The sequence below is a fragment of the Hyperolius riggenbachi genome, chromosome 9 (genome assembly GCF_040937935.1).
Source record: "Hyperolius riggenbachi isolate aHypRig1 chromosome 9, aHypRig1.pri, whole genome shotgun sequence".
Lineage (NCBI taxonomy): Eukaryota > Metazoa > Chordata > Amphibia > Anura > Hyperoliidae > Hyperolius > Hyperolius riggenbachi.
This window is the reverse complement of record NC_090654.1, coordinates 9,263,911-9,288,638: the sequence shown is the minus strand read 5'-3', so window position 1 is coordinate 9,288,638 and position 24,728 is coordinate 9,263,911. Positions and strand designations below refer to the sequence as shown.

General features: G+C 43.1%; 1 protein-coding gene across 3 annotated transcripts in view; it reads left to right on the top strand.

Moving 5' to 3' along the window:
• STAB1 (stabilin 1) overlaps window positions 1–24,728 on the top strand; it is a 308,949-nt gene that overhangs the window by 79,439 nt on the left and 204,782 nt on the right. For 2 of the 3 annotated variants that reach the window (XM_068251888.1, XM_068251891.1), the window contains 5 exons: window positions 8,040–8,153; window positions 10,136–10,189; window positions 19,118–19,198; window positions 21,341–21,499; window positions 23,389–23,445. In XM_068251888.1, the coding sequence (XP_068107989.1) occupies window positions 8,040–8,153; window positions 10,136–10,189; window positions 19,118–19,198; window positions 21,341–21,499; window positions 23,389–23,445 (465 nt within the window). The remainder of the gene's footprint in view (window positions 1–8,039; window positions 8,154–10,135; window positions 10,190–19,117; window positions 19,199–21,340; window positions 21,500–23,388; window positions 23,446–24,728) is intronic. The other variant, XM_068251889.1, reaches the window with a different exon arrangement.

The following is a 24,728-nucleotide window of genomic DNA, read 5'->3' as shown; positions in this document are numbered from 1 at the left end:
TGCACCTGAGGAGCAAGTGCACAGCAGTAAGGAGTACTGCACAGAAACACGTTCCTTCCACAAGCCTGAGACTCTCCCGAGGGAGGAGTCAGGCTGAGAGTAGGAAGGGCAGTGTGTGAGTGACACCAAGACAGGGTGTCACTCTCCGGTCTGTGAGCTATCTCTTGACTGAGGAGATAGCTCTCGAGGTCGGACAAGCCGGGTCGGCAACAGACAGACAGATCAGGGACAGAAACAGGAGACAGATGCAAAATCCTAAGACAAGCAGAGTACAGTAACAGAGTATCAGATATAGCGAGGTACCTAATCAGAGATCAGAAGAGTAGTCAGGAAAGCAGAAGGTCATAACAAATAATCAACAATGCCTAGTCTGAGGTGTGAGCTCCGTGATCATTAGTGTTGGGCGAACAGTGCTCGCCACTGTTCGGGTTCTGCAGAACATCACCCTGTTCGGGTGATGTTCAAGTTCGGCCGAACACCTGATGGTGCTCGGCCAAACCGTTCGGCCGCATGGCCGAACTAAGAGTGCATGGCCGAACGTTCCCCGAACGTTCGGCTAGCGCTGTGATTGGCCGAACGGGTCACGTGGTTCGGACCCGAGCGCGCTCTGATTGGCCGAACGGTCACGTGGTTCGGGTAAATAAATACCCGAACCACGTCATATCTCCGCCATTTGTCTGTGGGTTTAGCTTTGGGTAGGCAGGCAGGGTAGTTCGCTCTCCAGCCACGCTAGCCAGGGTCCCCCCCAGTCATTGTGTGTCGCTGCTGGGAACAGTAGTACACCGCTCGTTCAGCCACACTATATATAGCATTGTTTACTGCCACTGTGTACCTCGCTCAGCCACACTATATATAGCATTGTTTACTGCCACTCTGTGTCTGCTGGGAATAGTAGTACACCGCTCGCTCAGCCACACTATATAGCATTGTGTGTACTGCCACTGTGTACCTCGCTCAGCCAGACTATATAGCATTGTGTGTACTGCCACTCTGTGTACACCGCTCAGCCAGACTATATAGCATTGTTTACTGCCACTCTGTGTACCTCGCTCAGCCAGACTATATAGCATTGTGTGTACTGCCACTGTGTACCTCGCTCAGCCACGCTATATATAGCATTGTGTTTACTGCCACTCTGTGTACACCGCTCAGCCAGACTATATAGCATTGTGTGTACGGCCACTCTGTGTACACCGCTCAGCCAGACTATATAGCATTGTTTACTGCCACTCTGTGTACACGGCTCAGCCACACTATATAGCATTGTTTACTGCCACTCTGTGTACACCGCTCAGCCACACTATATAGCATTGTGTGTACTGCCACTCTGTGTACACGGCTCAGCCAGACTATATAGCATTGTTTACTGCCACTCTGTGTACACGGCTCAGCCACACTATATAGCATTGTTTACTGCCACTCTGTGTACACCGCTCAGCCAGACTATATAGCATTGTTTACTGCCACTCTGTGTACACGGCTCAGCCACACTATATAGCATTATTTACTGCCACTCTGTGTACACGGCTCAGCCACACTATATAGCATTGTTTACTGCCACTCTGTGTACACCGCTCAGCCAGACTATATAGCATTGTGTGAACTGCCACTCTGTGTACACCGCTCAGCCAGACTATATAGCATTGTGTGTACTGCCACTCTGTGTACACCGCTCAGCCAGACTATATAGCATTGTTTACTGCCACTCTGTGTACACGGCTCAGCCAGACTATATAGCATTGTTTACTGCCACTTTGTGTACACGGCTCAGCCAGACTATATAGCATTGTGTTTACTGCCACTCTGTGTACACCGCTCAGCCAGACTATATAGCATTGTGTGTACTGCCGCTCTGTGTACACCGCTCAGCCAGACTATATAGCATTGTGTTTACTGCCACTCTGTGTACACCGCTCAGCCACACTATATAGCATTGCGTACTCTGCCAGTCAGTGTGTATATTGCTGGGATCAGTAATACTCCACTCACCGCCAACCACTATATGAGCTCACCATGAGTTCCTCAGAGACCTCCGCTGTGAGCAGCACTCCCAACAACAGCAACAGCCAACGCCCCACGCAAGCTATAACATCCACCCCAGCAGCCAGTGGTCAGCAGCAGCCCTCCCCGGAGGAGAACGTTGTGTCCATTGGTCCGTCACCAGAGCGATTAATGAGGGCTGCCATTGAGGAGATGATGGGGCCTGATGTGGAGGAGGAGGTCTGGCTCAGGCCAGCATCTCAAGTTAATGTTGAGGACGATGAGGGGTCTGTGTCTGGGGATGTTGGGGTGGCAGAGGTGGTGGGTGGGTCAGACTCAGGAGAAGAGTTGTATGATGAGGATGATGATCGGGACCATCTGTATGTGCCTCAGAGTCCGACCCCGGAAAACATGTTGTATCGTGTGTTTAGGTACTAAAATCTGCGTTCCCAGTAGTGTTGGGCGAACAGTGTTCGCCACTGTTCGGGTTCTGCAGAACATCACCCCGTTCGGGGTGACTATATAGCAGACTATATAGCATTGTGTTTACTGCCACTCTGTACACGGCTCAGCCACACTATATGGCATTGTGTTTACTGCCACTCTGTGTCTGCTGGGAACAGTAGTACACCGCTCACCCGCCACTGTATAGCATTGTGCTCTGTGTCGCTGCTGGCAATAGTGGTACACCGCTCACCCACCACTGTATAGCATTTCTGTACTGCCACTGTACTGCTGCCAGTCAGCGTGTACTTTAAGGATAAGTGAAATGAGGAAGAAATCCGGTGAAAGAGGGAGGGGCAAGGGAAGAGGTGTTTCCCCTGACGGTTCACGTACAGGCCACAGGGGAGCACCCAAGAAAACCCACTCAATACCGCCCATGTTGTCCAGGACAACCACCCTCACAGATCCAAAAGAACAGGTCCAGATAATTACTTGGATGACCTCTCAAGCGTCCAGCAGTGGGTTAAGCAGCACCAGCACAACACGCACGAGGTATGAGTCCTCAGCCAGTTACAAGGAGCCAGTGGGCACAAAGCTGACACAACCGGCAGCGACACCACGCACACAACTGCCAGATAACCAGACGACGTTGGAGTGAGCTGCGCAGAGGTTGTTCTGGGGAGCTCTACTCCACGGCGGCGGCCCCCCACAATGACATATGACGAGTTTGAGGAGATGGAAGAGGAGGGTATGGACAATGTGGACATAGACCCAGATTTTGTTTGTGAACGAGAACATCGCCGTCGTAGCAGCAGCACAGATAAGTCTGTTGAAGAACCCACTGCTGCACGAGTTCGCCTTGTGCCACAAGGTAGGCGGCGCGCAATTTCAGGCACCACAAGCGTGGAAGTTCAAGTGAGAGGCAAAAGAGGCGCAAACAGAAATCGCCAGCAAGGCAGGTGCTCCAAAGTCTGGGCTTTCTTTGAAGACTGCACTGAGGATGTTACCATGGCGATTTGCAAGGTGTGCAAGACCCGCCTGAGCAGGGGGAAAAGTATTAACAACCTCTCCACCACCAGCATGAGCCGCCACATGCTATCCAAACATCCCACTCTGTGGGCAAACGCGGCAGGACAGGGTACCACCAGCAACACTGCCTCCCTTGGGTTCACCAGACTCACCACCAGACCCGCTTCAGCAGCTGCAGTAGCCCAGCCATTGCGTGGTTCACAACATTCACAAACATCAGACGACGCTGACACTGTCACTTTCCGGAGTAGTGCTCTTGAGGTCTCCCAGTGTTCATCAAACACAACAACCAACAGCCCTTCAGTGTGCAGCCCTACGGTTCAGTTGTCTGTCTCGGAGATGTTTGAGCGCAAGAGGAAATTGCCAGCAAATGACCCCCGGGCCGTGGCAGTAACAGCCAGCATAGCCAAGCTTCTGGCCTGCGAAATGCTGCCATATCGAGTGGTGGAGACAAACCGCTTCAAGGGCATGATGTTAGTGGCCATCCCACGTTACGTGGTTCCCAGCCGCTACCACTTTGCGCGCTCTGCAGTGCCTGAGTTGCATGAGCACGTGGTCAGCAAAATAACCCGAAGCTTGAAGAATGCCGTTGCCTGCAAGGTTCACCTCACCACTGACACCTGGACGAGTGCGTTCGGCCAGGGTCGATACATCTCCCTTACCGCGCACTGGGTGAACCTTGTGGAGCCTGGCAGCGATTCCTCACCTGCTACGGCGCGGGTGTTGCCCACGCCGCAAACAGCTGCACCGCCGTCCCTCCCACTGGATAACAACAGCAGCACCTACCTCTCTGACTCCTTCTCCTCCAACGCATCTCAAAGCTGTACCTCATCCGGAAACGCTAACCCAGCACCAGCAGCAGTAGGATCGTGGAAGCAGTGCAGCACAGCTGTTGGCATGCGTCAGCAAGCGTTGCTGAAGCTGATCTGCCTTGGGGATAAGCAGCACACAGGGGAGGAAATTTGGAGGGGAATAAAGGAACAGACGGATTTGTGGCTGGCACCGCTGGACCTGAAACCGGGCATGAAGCTAGACACCTGGCACGAACTGGCAATGTACGCAATAGAGGTGCTGGCTTGCCCGGCAGCCAGCGTTATGTCGGAACGCTGTTTCAGTGCTGCCGGAGGCATCGTCACAGATCGGCGTATCCGCCTCTCCACAGAAAATGCAGACCGTCTGACTCAAATTAAAATGAATCAATCCTGGATTGGAAACGACTACGCAACACTCCAGGACCCCAACCAAGTAACATGACCAATGAACATCTGGGATGGTTTAGCGTTTCCGGTCCCTGTTTATTGAACCTCTCATCTGTATTACATTTATGACTGCATGGCGGCAAAAAGCATTGCTGCTATATCCGCACGCTTTTTGTCCTCATGCAAGGCCTATGTTGTTGTGTCTCAAAAAGCATGGCCTTCTCCTCCTGCGCCTACTCCTGTTCCATCACGTGTGCTGCTGCTGCTGGGTTAGCGTTACCGGTCCCTGTTTATGGAACCTCTTATCTTTATTACATTTATGACTGCATGGCGGTAAAAAGCATGCCATCCGCATGCTTCTTGTCCTCATGCAAGGCCTGGGTTGTTGTGTCTCACAAAGCGTGGCCTTCTCCTCCTGCGCCTCCTCCTGTTCCATCACGTGTGCTGCTGCTGCTGGGTTAGCGTTGCCGGTCCCTGTTTATGGAACCACTTATCTTTATTACATTTATGACTGCATGGCGGTACAAAGCATGCTATCCGCACGCTTCTTGTCCTCATGCAAGTCATGGGTTGTTGTGTCTCAAAGCGTGGCCTTCTCCTCCTGCGCCTCCTCCTGTTCCATCACGTGTGCTGCTGCTGCTGCTGGGTTAGCGTTGCCGGTCCCTGTTTATGGAACCTCTTATCTTTATTACATTTATGACTGCATGGCGGTACAAAGCATGCTATCCGCACGCTTCTTGTCCTCATGCAAGGCCTGGGTTGTTGTGTCTCACAAAGCGTGGCCTTCTCCTCCTGCGCCTCCTCCTGTTCCATCACGTCTGCTGCTGCTGGGTTAGCGTTGCCGCGTGGTCCCTGTTTATTGAACCACTTATCTTTATTACATTTATGACTGCATGGCGGTACAAAGCATGCTATCCGCACGCTTCTTGTCCTCATGCAAGGCCTGAGTTGTTGTGTCTCAAAGCGTGGCCTTCTCCTCCTGCGCCTCCTCCTGTTCCATCACGTGTGCTGCTGCTGGTGCTGGGTTAGCGTTACCGGTCCCTTTTCCTGGAACCTCTTCTCTGTATTACATTTATGACTGCATGGCGAAAAAAAGCATGTTACCTGTGCAAAGAAACATGACATTTTCCACATTTAAAAGACAGTTTTTCCTTTGAAACTTTACAATCAATTTTCTCAAAAACTATAAGCTCTTTTTCAAATATTTTTTTTCCTCTTGTACCCACTCCCAAGGTGCACATACCCTGCTAATTTGGGGTATGTAGCATGTAAGGAAGCTTTACAAAGCACGAAAGTTCGGGTCCCCATTGACTTCCATTATGTTCGGAGTTCGGTGCGAACACCCGAACATCGCGGCGATGTTCGGCGAACGTTCGCGAACCCGAACATCTAGGTGTTCGCCCAACACTAGTGATCATCAACACCCTGGAACTAGTCTGAATAATAACAGGCTGGTAAGCTAAATCCTAGTCTTGGGTGTGAGCTCCGTAGTCATCAACACCCTGGAACTAGTCTGAATAATAACACAGGTAAATACAGTTTTCCCTAGACTGAGGTGTGAGGTCCTTGATCATCAACACCCAGGAACTGGTCTAGATAATAACACAGATATATCACAGATACTGACAAGGTCTGAGTGCTACCATGTAGTGATCGCAACGCCAGACACCAGAGAAATCACCAGCACCCAGTATATATACACCAGCGCTCTCCAGCGCCTCCCCTAAGTGCTGGACCAATGAACCCTGCTAGAATTGACACCCTTCTGACTGCCATAAAGGCTCTGCCTCTTAGTGCGCGCGCGCGTCCTTCTGAACCTGTGTGGACTATCAGTCCCAGCCACACCAGACATGTGTTGTAATGCATCTGCTGGCCTGAACGCGGGGCAAGCCGCACCGCTGTCAGAGCATGCGGCGGTTTCCCCGCGTTCGGCCACACCACCAATGGCAAGCCCCTGCTTGCAAACTTCCGTGTCGGACGCGGAATCCACCGCCTTGTTCACTGGGCATGCGGCGGTTTCTCCGCGCTCCGTCAGACTAGTGGATGCAGGCCCATGCGCGCGAGCTGTCATGTTGAACGCGGAATGAGCCGCCTTGCTCTGAATACTAGCGGCAGCTTTTCCGCGTTTTCTCACAGTTCCACATAGAGCTTTAAAGTTCCTGTAGAGAACTGCTCCCTGCAGCAGAAGTTTAGATAGATACATTTAACTAAACAGAATGTAACAAGTGAGGAATGTTACACACTCTTTGGCTGTCCTCCAGCTCCTGCACAGTCAGAGAGAGTGAGTCACATTCCACAATTGTTACATTCTGTTTAGTTAAATGTATCTATCTAAACTTCGGATGTGGCAGCAGTTCTCTGCAGGAACTTTAAAGCTCTGTGTGTAACCCTTCCAATGCTGGTCTAGTAAAAATAAAATGCTGGTTGCATATAATATGCTGTAAATAATGTTTTAGAGCAAAGTTGAAATACAGGGTTATATTCCGCTTTAATATATAAGTCTATCATTGATCAACTCATTAATGAATAACTATATGATCACTATACATGATTAATATGCTTGCTAAGCAGGCATTGCAGCAAGAACTGAGTACAGTCAGAACATTTCTCCAGCGCGATCTTAATATAAACATAACCTTGTAAAGGGAACAGACATCTTACTGCAGAAAATGACACTAAGGATTACTCTAACCAACAATCTAACTCTGATTAAAGAATTACTCTGCTTATAATCATAACATCTTGAAATTCACTCAATTCACTCTTGAACTTACCTCACTTTCTGCACAGGTAAACTGAGAACCAATGTTATGCAATTGGCTAGTGCACACTGGAATGTGTTTTCCACCTGCAGATAAAACCAGACAGCAGTGAAGCACTGCAGGCATTTTCTCTATCAATTAAATTAGCTTCTGTGATAACACATGCATGTTTTCCCACATACAGACACACATGGTGTGCAGAAAATTGACAGAAGAGAGTGCTCCCAGCCTCCGCTTATTACACTCACTCTGTCTATCTCTGATGGAGCAGAACTGGCTCTGCAGGCTCCTCCAGCATCACTACAGTATACAGCACTTGGGGAGGGGTAGAGAGGCTGGGCCTTTCCTTATCAGTGGCTGAGCAGATGCAGTCATTAGAACAATTGTGCAGAGAGCAGAAAGCTTTTTCTCTCCATGACCTTAGTTGTCACTCTCAGGACTCTGCCCCCCACGGGGCCCCCTGCTGCTTCTGGGCCCCCTGCAGCTGCATCCCTTGCAGGGTCTATAGTTACGCCCATTGAGGTGGGGGGGGGAATTATTGATGAATCATCTCGAGCATATCAGCACTTACTAAAACCGTGATACATGTTGAAATGATGTCTTGGATGATTTTGTAATTTTGTAGAACTGCGATCTGCCACCGATACTGAACGGACACGGATCCTTCACGGTGTTTGCCCCGAGCAACGATGCTGTGGATTCTCTGCGAGATGGGAGGCTGATCCATCTTCTGACGACGGTACAGAGACCATTCTTACTGCTTTATAATAACCTGTGTGTAATGTGTATGACGTGTGATCAGTTATAACCTGTTCTGCACAGAATACCGCGTAATAAACAATCTGTTCTGCCCGTGTCTGAAAGGTCTTCCTCCATGCATTTTGGTTTCCTCCTACATCCCAAAAACATACATATAAGTTAATTGGTTTCTCCTAAAATTGTCCCTAGACTACGATGGGCATGATTTATCTATTTATGTATTTATTTATTGTATTTATAAAGCGCCAACATATTACGCAGCACCGGACATTAGTTAGGGTTACAGACAGTATTTAGGGGTGACTTACAGCATACAGCGAAATAGAATTTTCGATGCAAAAATTACTGGTGAAAATTAGCAAGCAACTCTGTTATTTAGTTTGCATATAGTGTTATCTGTTGTGAAGCAGCTGAAATTAAACTTGCATATTTTCTCCAATTATTTTTACCATATTTATAAAACAAAGAAGAGTTTATGAAGTGTCCAGATGATTTCCACTCTTTAATAGCCTTGTTTAACCACTTTACCCCCGCCCGTACGGATTTCTCCGTCCCTTTTTCCATCCTTTAACCCCCAGGGACGGAGAAATCCGTACTTTGCGCACTCCCGCCGCTGCCCGCGCTCCCGCTCGTAAACACGCCGCCCGCCGCTAGTAAACACGCCGCCGCCCGCTCGCCTGGAGATCAATGAACGGGAAAATCCATTCCCGTTCGTTGATCTAAGCCCCACAATGATCCGCTGCTCTCCTATGGGCAGCGCGATCATTGTGAGAAAAAACAAACACTCACAGCCTCCTTGTACTTCCTGCGAGAGTCCGGAAGGACGCTCGCAGGTCGGAATAAACAAAAAGTTACTGTTGCCATCTTGTGGCCAAACAGTAAAACTACACCCTTAGCATTTTTTACATAGAAATAAATTAGTTTAACACTAAAAATTAACTCATTACCTCCCACACTCCCCATTTTTTTTTTTTTTGTAATTAAAAAAAAATTAAAAAATTTACAATTAAAAAAAATACATAAATAGTTACCTTAGGGACTGAACTTTTTAAATATTTACGTCAAGAGGGTATAACACTGTTACTTTATAAACTATGGGCTTGTAATTAGGGATGGACGCAAAACTGAAAAAAATGCACCTTTATTTCCAAATAAAATATTGGCGCCAAACATTGTGATAGGGACATAATTTAAACGGTTTTATAACCGGGACAAAAGGGCAAATAAATTTCATGGGTTTTAATTACAGTAGCATGCATTATTTAAAAACTATAATGGCCGGAAACTGAAAAATAATTAATTTTTTTCCCACATTTTTCCTATTTTCCCATTAAAACACATTTAGAATAAAATAATTCTTGGCAGAATGTCCCACCTAAAGAAAGCCTAATTGGTGGCGGAAAAAACAAGATATAGTTCATTTCATTGTTATAAGTTATGATAAAGTTATAGACGAATGAATGGATGGAGCGCTGAAAGGTGAAAATTGCTCTGGTGGTCAGGGGGTAAAACCCCTCAGTGGTGAAGTGGTTAACATTTTATAATTGCAGTTACTAAAACAATACATTTACAACTTTAAATGCACTTTTTTTCACCAAATTGCATCTTTTTTCAATGTATGAATAAAATCTCTGAAACAGCCTGTCACTGCTTTGAAAGGGATAAATCTCCTCTTTTTGGTAAAAAGAAAATAAAGTTTTTGCTTTTTTTTAATTAACTGGTAAAAAAAAAAAAAAAAGAGAGAAAAAAGCAAACTGATCAGAAGCTTCAAAACTGCAGAAAACAACCTTTAACCTTTTTTTTTACACTCACTGAAAAATGAATTCACATTAAAAAGTGGCAAAGAAAAAGGTTCTGCTGACTCATTAATGAACCTGATGTGTGTTTTCTAGAATTACAGCGAAAACCTTGTCAAAACTTTATTTTACCTTTACAATAATTAGACTATTTTATCTCTTCCAGGCTAAACACAAACTATTGGATCTGGTTAAGAATCATATCTCCTCTGTGGCTGCTGTAAGTTTAGTTTTATATTATGTGTGTGATATCTCCTCTGTGGCTGCTGTAAGTTTAGTGTTATATTATGTGTGTGATATCTCCTCTGTGGCTGCTGTAAGTTTAGCTTTATATTATGTGTGTGATATCTCCTCTGTGGCTGCTGTAAGTTTAGCTTTATATTATGTGTGTGATATCTTCTCTGTGGCTGCTGTAAGTTTAGCTTTATATTATGTGTGTGATATCTCCTCTGTGGCTGCTGTAAGTTTAGTTTTATATTATGTGTGTGATATCTCCTCTGTGGCTGCTGTAAGTTTAGTGTTATATTATGTGTGTGATATCTCCTCTGTGGCTGCTGTAAGTTTAGTTTTATATTATGTGATGATATCTCCTCTGTGGCTGCTGTAAGTTTAGCTTTATATTATGTGTGTGATATCTCCTCTGTGGCTGCTGTAAGTTTAGTTTTATATTATGTGTGTGATATCTCCTCTGTGGCTGCTGTAAGTTTAGTGTTATATTATGTGTGTGATATCTCCTCTGTGGCTGCTGTAAGTTTAGTGTTATATTATGTGATGATATCTCTTCTGTGGCTGCTGTAAGTTTAGTATTATATTATGTGTGTGATATCTCCTCTGTGGCTGCTGTAAGTTTGGTTTTATATTATGTGTGTGATATCTCCTCTGTGGCTGCTGTAAGTTTAGTATTATATTATGTGATGATATCTCCTCTGTGGCTGCTGTAAGTTTAGTATTATATTATGTGATGATATCTCTTCTGTGGCTGCTGTAAGTTTAGTTTTATATTATGTGATGATATCTCCTCTGTGGCTGCTGTAAGTTTAGTTTTATATTATGTGTGTGATATCTCCTCTGTGGCTGCTGTAAGTTTAGTATTATATTATGTGATGATATCTCCTCTGTGGCTGCTGTAAGTTTAGTATTCTATTATGTGATGATATCTCTTCTGTGGCTGCTGTAAGTTTAGTTTTATATTATGTGATGATATCTCCTCTGTGGCTGCTGTAAGTTTAGTATTATATTATGTGATGATATCTCCTCTGTGGCTGCTGTAAGTTTAGTGTTATATTATGTGATGATATCTCTTCTGTGGCTGCTGTAAGTTTAGTATTATATTATGTGTGTGATATCTCTTCTGTGGCTGCTGTAAGTTTAGTTTTATATTATGTGATGATATCTCCTCTGTGGCTTCTGTAAGTTTAGTGTTATATTATGTGATGATATCTCTTCTGTGGCCGCTGTAAGTTTAGTTTTATATTATGTGTGTGATATCTCTTCTGTGGCTGCTGTAAGTTTAGTGTTATATTATGTGTGTGATATCTCCTATGTGGCTGCTGTAAGTTTAGTTTTATATTATGTGTGTGATATCTCCTCTGTGGCCGCTGTAAGTTTAGTTTTATATTATGTGTGTGATATCTCCTCTGTGGCTGCTGTAAGTTTAGTATTATATTATGTGATGATATCTCCTCTGTGGCTGCTGTAAGTTTAGTTTTATATTATGTGATGATATCTCCTATGTGGCTGCTGTAAGTTTAGTTTTATATTATGTGTGTGATATCTCCTCTGTGGCTGCTGTAAGTTTAGTTTTATATTATATGTGTGATATCTCCTCTGTGGCTGCTGTAAGTTTAGTATTATATTATGTGATGATATCTCCTCTGTGGCTGCTGTAAGTTTAGTGTTATATTATGTGTGTGATATCTCCTCTGTGGCCGCTGTAAGTTTAGTTTTATATTATGTGTGATGATATCTCCTCTGTGGCCGCTGTAAGTTTAGTATTATACTATGTGTGTGATATCTCCTCTGTGGCTGCTGTAAGTTTAGTATTATATTATGTGATGATATCTCCTATGTGGCTGCTGTAAGTTTAGTGTTATATTATGTGTGTGATATCTCCTCTGTGGCTGCTGTAAGTTTAGTGTTATATTATGTGTGTGATATCTCCTCTGTGGCTGCTGTAAGTTTAGTGTTATATTATGTGTGTGATATCTCCTCTGTGGCTGCTGTAAGTTTAGTGTGATATTATGTGTGATATCTCCTCTGTGGCTGCTGTAAGTTTAGTATTATATTATGTGATGATATCTCTTCTGTGGCTGCTGTAAGTTTAGTGTTATATTATGTGTGTGATATCTCCTCTGTGGCTGCTGTAAGTTTAGTGTTATATTATGTGATGATATCTCTTCTGTGGCTGCTGTAAGTTTAGTGTGATATTATGTGTGTGATATCTCCTCTGTGGCTGCTGTAAGTTTAGTTTTATATTATGTGTGTGATATCTCCTCTGTGGCTGCTGTAAGTTTAGTATTATATTATGTGATGATATCTCCTCTGTGGCTGCTGTAAGTTTAGTATTATATTATGTGATGATATCTCTTCTGTGGCTGCTGTAAGTTTAGTTTTATATTATGTGTGTGATATCTCCTCTGTGGCTGCTGTAAGTTTAGTGTTATATTATGTGTGTGATATCTCCTCTGTGGCTGCTGTAAGTTTATTGTTATATTATGTGTGTGATATCTCCTCTGTGGCTGCTGTAAGTTTAGTTTTATATTATGTGTGTGATATATCTCCTATGTGGCTGCTGTAAGTTTAGTATTATATTATGTGTGTGATATCTCCTCTGTGGCTGCTGTAAGTTTAGTTTTTTATTATGTGTGTGATATCTCCTATGTGGCTGCTGTAAGTTTAGTATTATATTATGTGATGATATCTCCTCTGTTGCTGCTGTAAATTTAGTATTATATTATGTGTGTGATATCTCCTCTGTGGCTGCTGTAAGTTTAGCTTTATATTATGTGTGTGATATCTCCTCTGTGGCTGCTGTAAGTTTAGTTTTATATTATGTGTGTGATATCTCCTCTGTGGCTGCTGTAAGTTTAGTTTTATATTATGTGTGTGATATCTCCTATGTGGCTGCTGTAAGTTTAGTATTATATTATGTGATGATATCTCCTCTGTGGCTGCTGTAAGTTTAGTATTATATTATGTGTGTGATATCTCCTCTGTGGCTGCTGTAAGTTTAGTTTTATATTATGTGTGTGATATCTCCTATGTGGCTGCTGTAAGTTTAGTTTTATATTATGTGTGTGATATCTCCTCTGTGGCTGCTGTAAGTTTAGTTTTATATTATGTGTGTGATATCTCCTCTGTGGCTGCTGTAAGTTTAGTTTTATATTATGTGTGTGATATCTCCTATGTGGCTGCTGTAAGTTTAGTTTTATATTATGTGTGTGATATCTCCTCTGTGGTTGCTGTAAGTTTAGTATTATATTATGTGTGTGATATCTCCTCTGTGGCTGCTGTAAGTTTAGTGTGATATTATGTGTGATATCTCCTCTGTGGCTGCTGTAAGTTTAGTGTTATATTATGTGTGTGATATCTCCTCTGTGGCTGCTGTAAGTTTAGTTTTATATTATGTGATGATATCTCCTATGTGGCTGCTGTAAGTTTAGTTTTATATTATGTGTGTGATATCTCCTCTGTGGCTGCTGTAAGTTTAGTTTTATATTATGTGTGTGATATCTCCTCTGTGGCTGCTGTAAGTTTAGTTTTATATTATGTGTGTGATATCTCCTCTGTGGCTGCTGTAAGTTTAGTGTTATATTATGTGTGTGATATCTCCTTTGTGGCTGCTGTAAGTTTAGTATTATATTATGTGTGTGATATCTCCTCTGTGGCTGCTGTAAGTTTAGTGTGATATTATGTGTGATATCTCCTCTGTGGCTGCTGTAAGTTTAGTATTATATTATGTGATGATATCTCTTCTGTGGCTGCTGTAAGTTTAGTGTTATATTATGTGTGTGATATCTCCTCTGTGGCTGCTGTAAGTTTATTGTTATATTATGTGATGATATCTCTTCTGTGGCCGCTGTAAGTTTAGTTTTATATTATGTGTGTGATATCTCCTCTGTGGCTGCTGTAAGTTTAGTATTATATTATGTGTGTGATATCTCCTCTGTGGCTGCTGTAAGTTTAGTACTATATTATGTGTGTGATATCTCCTCTGTGGCTGCTGTAAGTTTAGTGTGATATTATGTGTGTGATATCTCCTCTGTGGCTGCTGTAAGTTTAGTATTATATTATGTGATGATATCTCTTCTGTGGCTGCTGTAAGTTTAGTGTTATATTATGTGATGATATCTCTTCTGTGGCTGCTGTAAGTTTAGTGTTATATTATGTGATGATATCTCTTCTGTGGCTGCTGTAAGTTTAGTGTTATATTATGTGTGTGATATCTCCTCTGTGGCTGCTGTACGTTTAGTGTTATATTATGTGATGATATCTCCTCTGTGGCTGCTGTAAGTTTAGTGTTATATTATGTGTGTGATAAGTCCTCTGTGGCTGCTATAAGTTTAGTATTATATTATGTGTGTGATATCTCCTCTGTGGCTGCTGTAAGTTTAGTATTATATTATGTGATGATATCTCCTCTGTGGCTGCTGTAAGTTTAGTATTATATTATGTGATGATATCTCTTCTGTGGCTGCTGTAAGTTTAGTTTTATATTATGTGTGTGATATCTTCTCTGTGGCTGCTGTAAGTTTGGTTTTATATTATGTGTGTGATATCTCCTCTGTGGCTGCTGTAAGTTTAGTTTTATATTATGTGTGTGATATCTCCTATGTGGCTGCTGTAAGTTTAGTATTATATTATGTGATGATATCTCCTATGTGGCTGCTGTAAGTTTAGTGTTATATTATGTGTGTGATATCTCCTCTGTGGCTGCTGTAAGTTTAGTGTTATATTATGTGTGTGATATCTCCTCTGTGGCTGCTGTAAGTTTAGTGTTATATTATGTGTGTGATATCTCCTCTGTGGCCGCTGTAAGTTTAGTGTTATATTATGTGTGTGATATCTCCTCTGTGGCCGCTGTAAGTTTAGTGTTATATTATGTGTGTGATATCTCCTCTGTGGCCGCTGTAAGTTTAGTGTTATATTATGTGTGTGATATCTCCTTTGTGGCAGCTGTAAGTTTAGTGTTATATTATGTGTGTGATATCTCCTCTGTGGCTGCTGTAAGTTTAGTGTTATATTATGTGTGTGATATCTCCTCTGTGGCTGCTGTAAGTTTAGTTTTATATTATGTGATGATATCTCCTCTGTGGCTGCTGTAAGTTTAGGCTTCTTGCACACCAAGACGTTGCATTAGGTGGCACGTTAAGGTCGCATAACGTGCACCTAACACAACGTATGGTGCTGCAAGAGCCGACGGTAGAGTGAGCCGCGTTAGGCGGCTCGAGTCCTATAATGTCTCCCAGAGTGGCGCTGATTGGCCAGCGGGACCACGTGATGCGGAGCGAGACACTCCGCATCACGTGGTCCCGCCGGCCAATCAGCGCCCGCCAGTGCAGTGAATATTAAGTAGCCATGTGCGCGGCTACTGTAGCTGGCTCTCCCCGCCTCCTCTCCGCCCCCCACTGCGCATGTGCAAACAGTCTAACGCGGCTATAGCCGCTCCAACGCCGTAGCATGCTGCACTTTGCACAGAACGTGCAGCGTTACATGTAACGCAACGTGGGCTGTGTGAACAGCCCACTTGTGTTACATTGCTGTGCGTTGGGGGAGCGTTACAGGCGCACTAACGTGCGCCTGTAACGTCTTGGTGTGTAAGCAGCCTAAGTGTTATATTATGTGTGTGATATCTCCTCTGTGGCTGCTGTAAGTTTAGTGTTATATTATGTGTGTGATATCTCCTCTGTGGCTGCTGTAAGTTTAGTGTTATATTATGTGATGATATCTCCTCTGTGGCTGCTGTAAGTTTAGTTTTATATTATGTGTGTGATATCTCCTCTGTGGCTGCTGTAAGTTTAGTATTATATTATGTGATGATATCTCCTATGTGGCTGCTGTAAGTTTAGTGTTATATTATGTGTGTGATATCTCCTCTGTGGCTGCTGTAAGTTTAGTGTTATATTATGTGTGTGATATCTCCTCTGTGGCTGCTGTAAGTTTAGTTTTATATTATGTGTGTGATATCTCCTCTGTGGCTGCTGTAAGTTTAGTTTTATATTATGTGTGTGATATCTCCTCTGTGGCTGCTGTAAGTTTAGTTTTATATTATGTGATGATATCTCCTCTGTGGCTGCTGTAAGTTTAGTGTTATATTATGTGTGTGATATCTCCTCTGTGGCTGCTGTAAGTTTAGTATTATATTATGTGATGATATCTCTTCTGTGGCTGCTGTAAGTTTAGTTTTATATTATGTGTGTGATATCTCCTCTGTGGCTGCTGTAAGTTTAGTGTTATATTATGTGATGATATCTCCTCTGTGGCCGCTGTAAGTTTAGTGTTATATTTTGTGTGTGATATCTCCTCTGTGGCTGCTGTAAGTTTAGTGTTATATTATGTGATGATATCTCTTCTGTGGCTGCTGTAAGTTTAGTGTTATATTATGTGTGTGATATCTCTTCTGTGGCTGCTGTAAGTTTAGTGTTATATTATGTGTGTGATATCTCCTCTGTGGCTGCTGTAAGTTTAGTGTTATATTATGTGTGTGATATCTCCTCTGTGGCTGCTGTAAGTTTAGTGTTATATTATGTGTCTGATATCTCCTCTGTGGCTGCTGTAAGTTTAGTGTTATATTATGTGATGATATCTCCTCTGTGGCTGCTGTAAGTTTAGTATTATATTATGTGATGATATCTCCTCTGTGGCTGCTGTAAGTTTAGTTTTATATTATGTGATGATATCTCTTCTGTGGCCGCTGTAAGTTTAGTGTTATATTATGTGTGTGATATCTCTTCTGTGGCTGCTGTAAGTTTAGTGTTATATTATGTGTGTGATATCTCCTCTGTGGCTGCTGTAAGTTTAGTGTTATATTATGTGTGTGATATCTCCTCTGTGGCTGCTGTAAGTTTAGTGTTATATTATGTGTGTGATATCTCCTCTGTGGCTGCTGTAAGTTTAGTTTTATATTATGTGTGTGATATCTCCTCTGTGGCTGCTGTAAGTTTAGATTTATATTATGTGTGTGATATCTCCTCTGTGGCTGCTGTAAGTTTAGATTTATATTATGTGTGTGATATCTCCTCTGTGGCTGCTGTAAGTTTAGTGTTATATTATGTGTGTGATATCTCCTCTGTGGCTGCTGTAAGTTTAGTATTATATTATGTGTGTGATATCTCCTCTGTGGCTGCTGTAAGTTTAGTGTTATATTATGTGTGTGATATCTCCTCTGTGGCTGCTGTAAGTTTAGTGTTATATTATGTGTGTGATATCTCCTCTGTGGCTGCTGTAAGTTTAGTTTTATATTATGTGTATTGATGACTCCAGCTTACATCCCAGGAAGATCTGTTTGCCCTGCACCATGACATTTGTGACATTTAGTTTCATGTAAAACTAATCAGCACATCCATCATCTAGAAGCAAAATATTAACCTAACTCCCTTTATAGGAATGCTACAATATCATGACTGATAGATCTCTTAACTTAAAGAGACTCTGTAACAACAAAAACCTCCCCTGGGGGGTACTCACCTCGGGTGGGGGAAGCCTCCGGATCCTAATGAGGCTTCCCACGCCGTCCTCTGTCCCACGGGGGTCTCGCCGCAGCCCTCCGAACAGCCGGCGACTGTGCCGACTGTCAGTTCAATATTTACCTTTGCTGGCTCCAGCGGGGGCGCTGTGGCGACTTTCGGCACGGAAATAGACGGAAATACCCGATCTCCGTCGGGTCCGCTCTATTGCGCAGGCGCCGGAAACTTGCGCCTGCGCAGTAGAGCAGACCCAACGGCGATCGGGTATTTCCGCCTACTTCGGCGCCGAGAGGCATCAGAGCGCCTGCGCAGGAGCCAGGAAGGTAAATAATGACGTCACCGCTGCCCGGACTGCACGGAGGGCTACAGCGAGACCCCCGAGGGACGCAGGACGGCGTGGGAAGCCTCATTAGGATCCTGAGGCTTCCCCCACCCGAGGTGAGTACCCCCCAGGGGCCGTTTTGGCGTTACAGTTCCTCTTTAAAGTTAAAATAAAACTTAACTAAAATTACTAACTTAAAGAGGAACTCCAGTGAAAATAATGTCATAAAAAATGTGCTTCATTTTTACAATAATTATGTATAAATGATTTAGTCAGTGTTTGCTCATTGTAAAATCTTTCCTCTCCCAGATTCACATTCTGACATTTATTACATGGTGACATTGTTACTGTGGGCAGGTTATTTAGCTGTTTCTAGCTGTTAGACAGCTGTAAACAGCCATTTCCTGTCTGTGAACATTGTTACATTGTGGCAGTTTGCCAGGAGTACCACGGTATTCAGAGCCTCTTGTAGGAGGGGTTTCAGCACAAAATTAGTCACACAGCGCCCCCTGATGGTGTGTTTTTGAAAATCATTCTATTTCTCATGTAAAAGGGGGTATCAGCTACTGATTGGGATAAAGTTCAATTCTTGGTTGGAGTTTCTCTTTAACTTATGTAACTAACTTAATTTAATTAAACTAACATATTTAAATTAATGCCAGAAATTAATTACTGCCATATTACAGAGACTTAATAATTTCTTTTGATAAGTTATCATTAACGTGTAACTTCAGTCAATTATTTATGTATTTTCTTGGGAAGATTTGGGGTTCTTTAACGTTTAAGGTTGGTAGTGCTATGTCCCTTTGATAGATTTTGCTTACTTTGTCTCCATGATGGCACCACAGGAAGTGATAGACTCCACCCCCAAACAAACAACAACAAAAACTGGGCATGCTTCAGAATGTTTACTCATTCTACTACATATTAAAATTCCAAAAAAAAGTATAGGGCAGCTTCACCCAATTCATGTTTCTGGCTAAATAACACCTGTTGGGAAGATTGTCAAAAGTGATTCAATCATGTTTATTTGACATTATAACAGTTGCTCAAAAATCAGGCATATAAAACAGAGAATAATTTACTTGACTCTTAAATGTTCTGTGTCTTGTCTAGAAATGGCTTCTCTTTTGCCTTTCAGGTTACGCTGGATAGATTAATTACCATGCCTCATATTATGACTGCCTCGAATGAGATGATTAAGATAAATGTGACGGAGAATGTAAGTGGGGGCGGGGCTTGTTGTAATCCCTCCTTGTCTCGTCTGGTCTGTCAGTCCTCTGTGTAACCCTGTGTAGGGAGGAGCAAGGCTTTGTGACTGAACTCCATCCCAGCTTTCACTTCTGATTTTCTTTTATTAGAAGTTTTTGTAAAACTTGTCCTCCTGCACTGACGTTTCCCTTTCCCTCTGCACCTCCCCTCCACGCAGAATCACACGCGGTCTCTGTTCTCATTTATATCTCCTAGCTCCTAGTGCATCTGATTGGCCTACTTTCAGGGCTCTTTCACAGTGGGACGTTGCATTTGATGCGACGTTAAGGTCACACAAAGTGCCCCTAACGCAACGCATGCTAGTTGTGAAGTTAGACGTTATATTGAACTGCGTTATGCATCTCTTGATGCGCCATTTTCGTTGCATACTGATAGAACCAAAACGGTGCATGCGTCACATTTTTAAAAAAAATCAAAAACATTACTGAGCATGTGCAAACAGTCCAACGTAGCTAATAACGTATATATTGCACAGCATGCAGCACTTTCTAAATGTTGCTACACGTTACACACAACTCAACGTGAGCACTGCGAATGTCGCACATACTTTGTAATGCTTTGCGTTACTCTGCGTTATTCCTTTTTATAACGTACGACTTTAACGTCGCACTGTGAAAGCAGCCTCCATACATTTTGCATGACATTTACATGCCAGCTGCAGTTTATAGCATCTCACTGAACTGTAGCAATTAGCACAAATTTTGCATAGACGTAATTCTGCATCAAAATTTGCAATTACGATACAAAATCGTAATGCAAAATGTAAGGAAAAATCTTAATTTATTTTTTCGGATATTGTAATCATTTGTAATTTTGCATACATTTTCGTGTCATTTTGTGCCATTTGGTTAATAGAAAAAGCCCCATACATGCTGTTGCCACCAAAAGTGATGCAAATGTTAACAATAGTGGGTACAAATAAAAAAAAAATATTTTTTTTTAAAAGGAAGTCGTCCTTGTCGTTTTTGAGAAAATCGATTTTGAAAAATGGAATAAAAAAATGTTTTTTAAACTGAGATTTTTCTGAGTGTAAAAAACATTTTTCTTTGCATGTTTAAAATCGATTTTCTCCTAAACTACAAGGTCTTTTTTTACCTGAACACACTATTCTCCTTAACATATGTCGGAATTTTGGTGACAATAGCATGTATGGGGGATTTGCTGTTCGCGGGTAAAGTCGGCAAGAAATGACTCGAAAATTAACACAAAATTACAAACGACTATACGAAATCAATCAAATTTACAAATCTTAATTGCGTATAGGCATAATTGTGAAAATGTACGCAAAATTTTGCATAATTGTAATTAGCAGATTACGAATCATCACAACTGAACATTTTTCGTCCTCAATCAATTGAGTTCTACAGTAGCACTGTTTTCATGAAAGCGGAAATCCAGTGTAATGTAAAGTTAGTGGCATGGACGCTAAACCTCTGTGATATAATGAATTACAATAGCCGCAATTCTATTTACTCACCCGCCTCGCCCATGCTGTGCCATATAAGGCGAAGGCCCCGCCCTGTTATGGCATGACACTATGGAGGCTAGGTTACCTCCTCCACAGCCCAGCCTCCAGCTCTGTAACCACACCCCCAGCGTTGTTTCCACTCAAGATTTCCTTTTTCCTCAAAGAGGGATGTTGCGCAATGATGCCGTGCCCACAGAGCTAGAATCAGGCTATCAACCTGGAGACTGGGCTGTGGAGGATGTAATCCAGCCTCCAGGAAAAACACCACGGCATTATTCCATAATGGGGCGTGGCCATTGCCATATATGGTGTAGCGGGTAGGTAAATAGAACTGCAGCTATTGCAATTCATTATAACATAGATAGTTAGTGTCCCTGGGGTGACCATTGAGAGGCTAATAATAGATTTTATGCAAATGTGGGCAGCTTGGTATTGCACCAATAAAAAAGGCAGCAGCTGCGTCATTCGATTGGTCTGTTTTCAAGCTGCATTAATGTCCATAGGATCTGCAGCAATTCAGAATTCTTCTCATCTGACTGATAATCCTGACTCTCCATCAGTTGCTTCTATGCTGTCCGGTCTTCTGTCATTGTTATAAACACGTTTTTGTTACCTTGTTTTCAGGGGAGGATCCTCTTTGGAAACCCGGGAGTCCCCATCACCCGCAGTGACATAATCGCCTCTAATGGCGTCATCCATGTTCTGGACGGAATATTAATACCGCCCAACATCTTGCCCATCCTGCCATCCAACTGCGATGAAAAAGTCGATGAAGTGTATGAGGTAAATATTCTGGGGAAACGAGTACGAGGTTTCATTGAGCAATAAGAAAGTGCGTTAGCTTTGATGAAGATTTCCTGAAAAAATTTCATTCCTTATCCAGCGTATGAATATCCCTGTAGCTTTTCCTGGGACATCTGAAGGCTGAACGTGAAGTACGGCGGCTGTTACTGTGTGTGTAAAGGTCCCAAGAACTCCTCAGAAATGGTGGGCGACTCGAACGGTGCCCATACATGGTACCATTTTTTCATTTTTTTTTCGATTATATGATTTTTTTTCGATTATTACGTTAGATCGAATATAAAGATTTTTCCAACATGTCCGATCAGATTTTTATTGAAAAAATGGGATAATCGATTATTTTTTCTCGATCGAAAAAAAAAAGATTCTTTTAAACTTTCATTCGATTTAATTGTTTTGGTCAGATAAACGGAAAAATTCAATGTTTTTACCGTACCGTGTACGTGCACCGTTGGAGTCGCACACCATTTCCGAGGTTCTGGACCGTAATATTAAGATATTGTAACAATCCAGACCAGAAGGTCCGCACATTCAATCTTGCAAAATAACGCTCAGTTTATTCACATATTGTGACATCATTCAAGTGTCTGGTTTCTAATAAAATTTGTATTAATTTATTTGGGCCACCCCCTTCTTTTAGAGGTAAGCCTATTTATTTATGTTTTATCCAGCTGACATTATCCCTTTCACACATCACATCTTGGCGCCTCCGCCCTCCCAGTAATATCTCACACCAGCTCCCTGAGCGCGGGGTGTTGGCCGTGTATGTTGGTTCCTTGAAACCCTTACACCCCTTTTTCTTTTCCTGGAGAGCGACCTACATTGTCGAAGACTAATGAACCCGAGTGAGGGCGGGCTTTCCTCACCAGCCGTTACACTGTGGTTGCCGGGGAGGACGGGTTTCCTCACCAGCCGTTACACTGTGGTTGCCGGTGAGGACGGGCTTTCCTCACCAGCCGATACACTGTGGTTGCCGGTGAGGACTGGCTTCCCTCACCAGCTGTTACACTGTGGTTGCCGGGGAGGATAGGCTTCCCTCACCAGCCGTTACACTGTGGTTGCCGGAGAGGACAGGCTTTCCTCACCAGCCGTTACACTGTGGTAGCTGGTTTTGCACCCCATTCTTGTGAGTATTCTGCACATAGTGCTGTCGAGTGTCCCATACCCTCGACGTGCTACACTATCAGGGGCTTCTAGTGTCCCCGTATCGTTTTTCGTCACCCTTTGGAAGGTCCTTGGACTCAATTGGTACCACACTCAAAACATTCTCTTTTGACACCTTGACAAAGGGGACCCACGGAGGCCTAAAACGGCAATTGGTTTATTTTTATTGGACTGATGTCACAATAGGTGAATAAACTAAGCATTATTGTGCAAGACTGAGTGTGCGAGCCTCCTGGATTGTTGCTGTATGTAAAAGTGCCCATCCATTACTTCCTGTTCGATCAACCATTCAATTTGATCATTTTATGGGATCGGCAGAGAATTGATTCTGTTTTCCATTCTGCTCAATCTTCGGAAATTGACTGAAATCAACCAATTTACTTGATTGAGCATAATGGAAAATATCGGTTGATCATTTGCGTATCGACTAATGTTCACATGATTTGGATCGACACAGAATGAATTTTTGGAGTCAGAGCATGGAGGCACAACATCGTTTAGCTCGATTAGTGAAGGAGAGTCGCTAGGATCTCGCATGTAGTGTGTGGGCTACCAGTCGATTCAGTTTTGATCGACCACACTGTAGTTGATTGCCCAACAAAGTAAATTGCTTAATCGCTTGATGGAAAATCAAGTAATGTTGATTGTGAAGTAATGGCTATTGTGTATGAATGTGATTATCTGACAGGCGGTGTTTTTCTTTGCAGGAGTCGTGCTCCGATTGTGACTCCATCCTCCCTTGTCCGGAAGATTTCACAGACTTGGTAAAAATCAGAAAGAAAAAATATAAAATAATTTTTATATTTTTTTTTTCTTAAAGTGTACCAGAGACAGCTGAAACAAAAGATTTGCTACTTACCTGAGGCCCTCTCCAGCCCCATAGGCACGTCTGAGTCCCACAGCGTCCTCCGGTGGTCTGCTGAGCAGCTGCAATCAGCCCTGGTAACAGGTTCAGTTGCGTCAGTTGGGGGTCTTCTGCGCAGGGGAGGGGAGGTCCATGCATGTGCTGAAGACCCCGACAAACGCGACTGAACCAGTTACTGGGGCTGATTGCGGCTGAACAGCAGACCGCGGGAGGACGGCGAGGCACACGGCGGTGCTTATGGGGCTGGAGGAAGCCCCAGGTAAGTAGCTAATCTTTTGTTTCAGCCGTCTCTGGTTTCCTTTAAAGGGTCTCTCGAACATTATATAACCTGGAGGCACAACTTCAAGGATATCTGAACTGACATGTGACATCATGAGATTAACATGGGTACATACAGTGGCTTTCAAAAGTATTCGGCCCCCTTGAAGTTTTCCACATTTTGTCATATTACTGCCACAAACATGAATCCATTTCATTGGAATTCCACGTGAAAGACCAATACAAAGTGGTGTAAACGTGAGAAGTGGAACGAAAATCATACATGATTTCAAACAGTTTTTACAAATAAATAACTGCAAAGTGGGGTGTGCGTAATTATTCAGCCCCCTTTGGTCTGAGTGCAGTCAGTTGCCCATAGACATTGCCTGATGAGTGCTAATGACTAAATAGAGTGCACATGTGTGTAATCTAATGTCAGTGCAAATACAGCTGCAATGTGACGGCCTCAGAGGTTGTCTAAGAGAATATTGGGAGCAACAACACCATGAAGTCCAAAGAACACACCAGACAGGTTAGGGATAAAGTTGTTGAGAAATTTAAAGCAGGCTTAGGCTACAAAAAGATTGCCAAAGCCTTGAACCTCTTACGGAGCACTGTTCAAGCGATCATTCAGAAATGGAAAGAGTATGGCACAACTGTAAACCTACCAAGACAAGGCCGTCCACATAAACTCACAGGCCGAACAAGGAGAGTGCTGATCAGAAATGCAGTCAAGAGGCCCAGGGTGACTCTGGACCAGCTGCAAGGATCTACAGCTCAGATGGGAGACTCTGTCCATAGGACAACTATTAGTCATGCACTGCTCAAAGTTGGCCTTTATCGAAGAATGGCAAGAAGAAAGCCATTGTTAACAGAAAAGCATAAGAAGTCCCGTTTGCAGTTTGCCACAAGCCATGTGGGGGA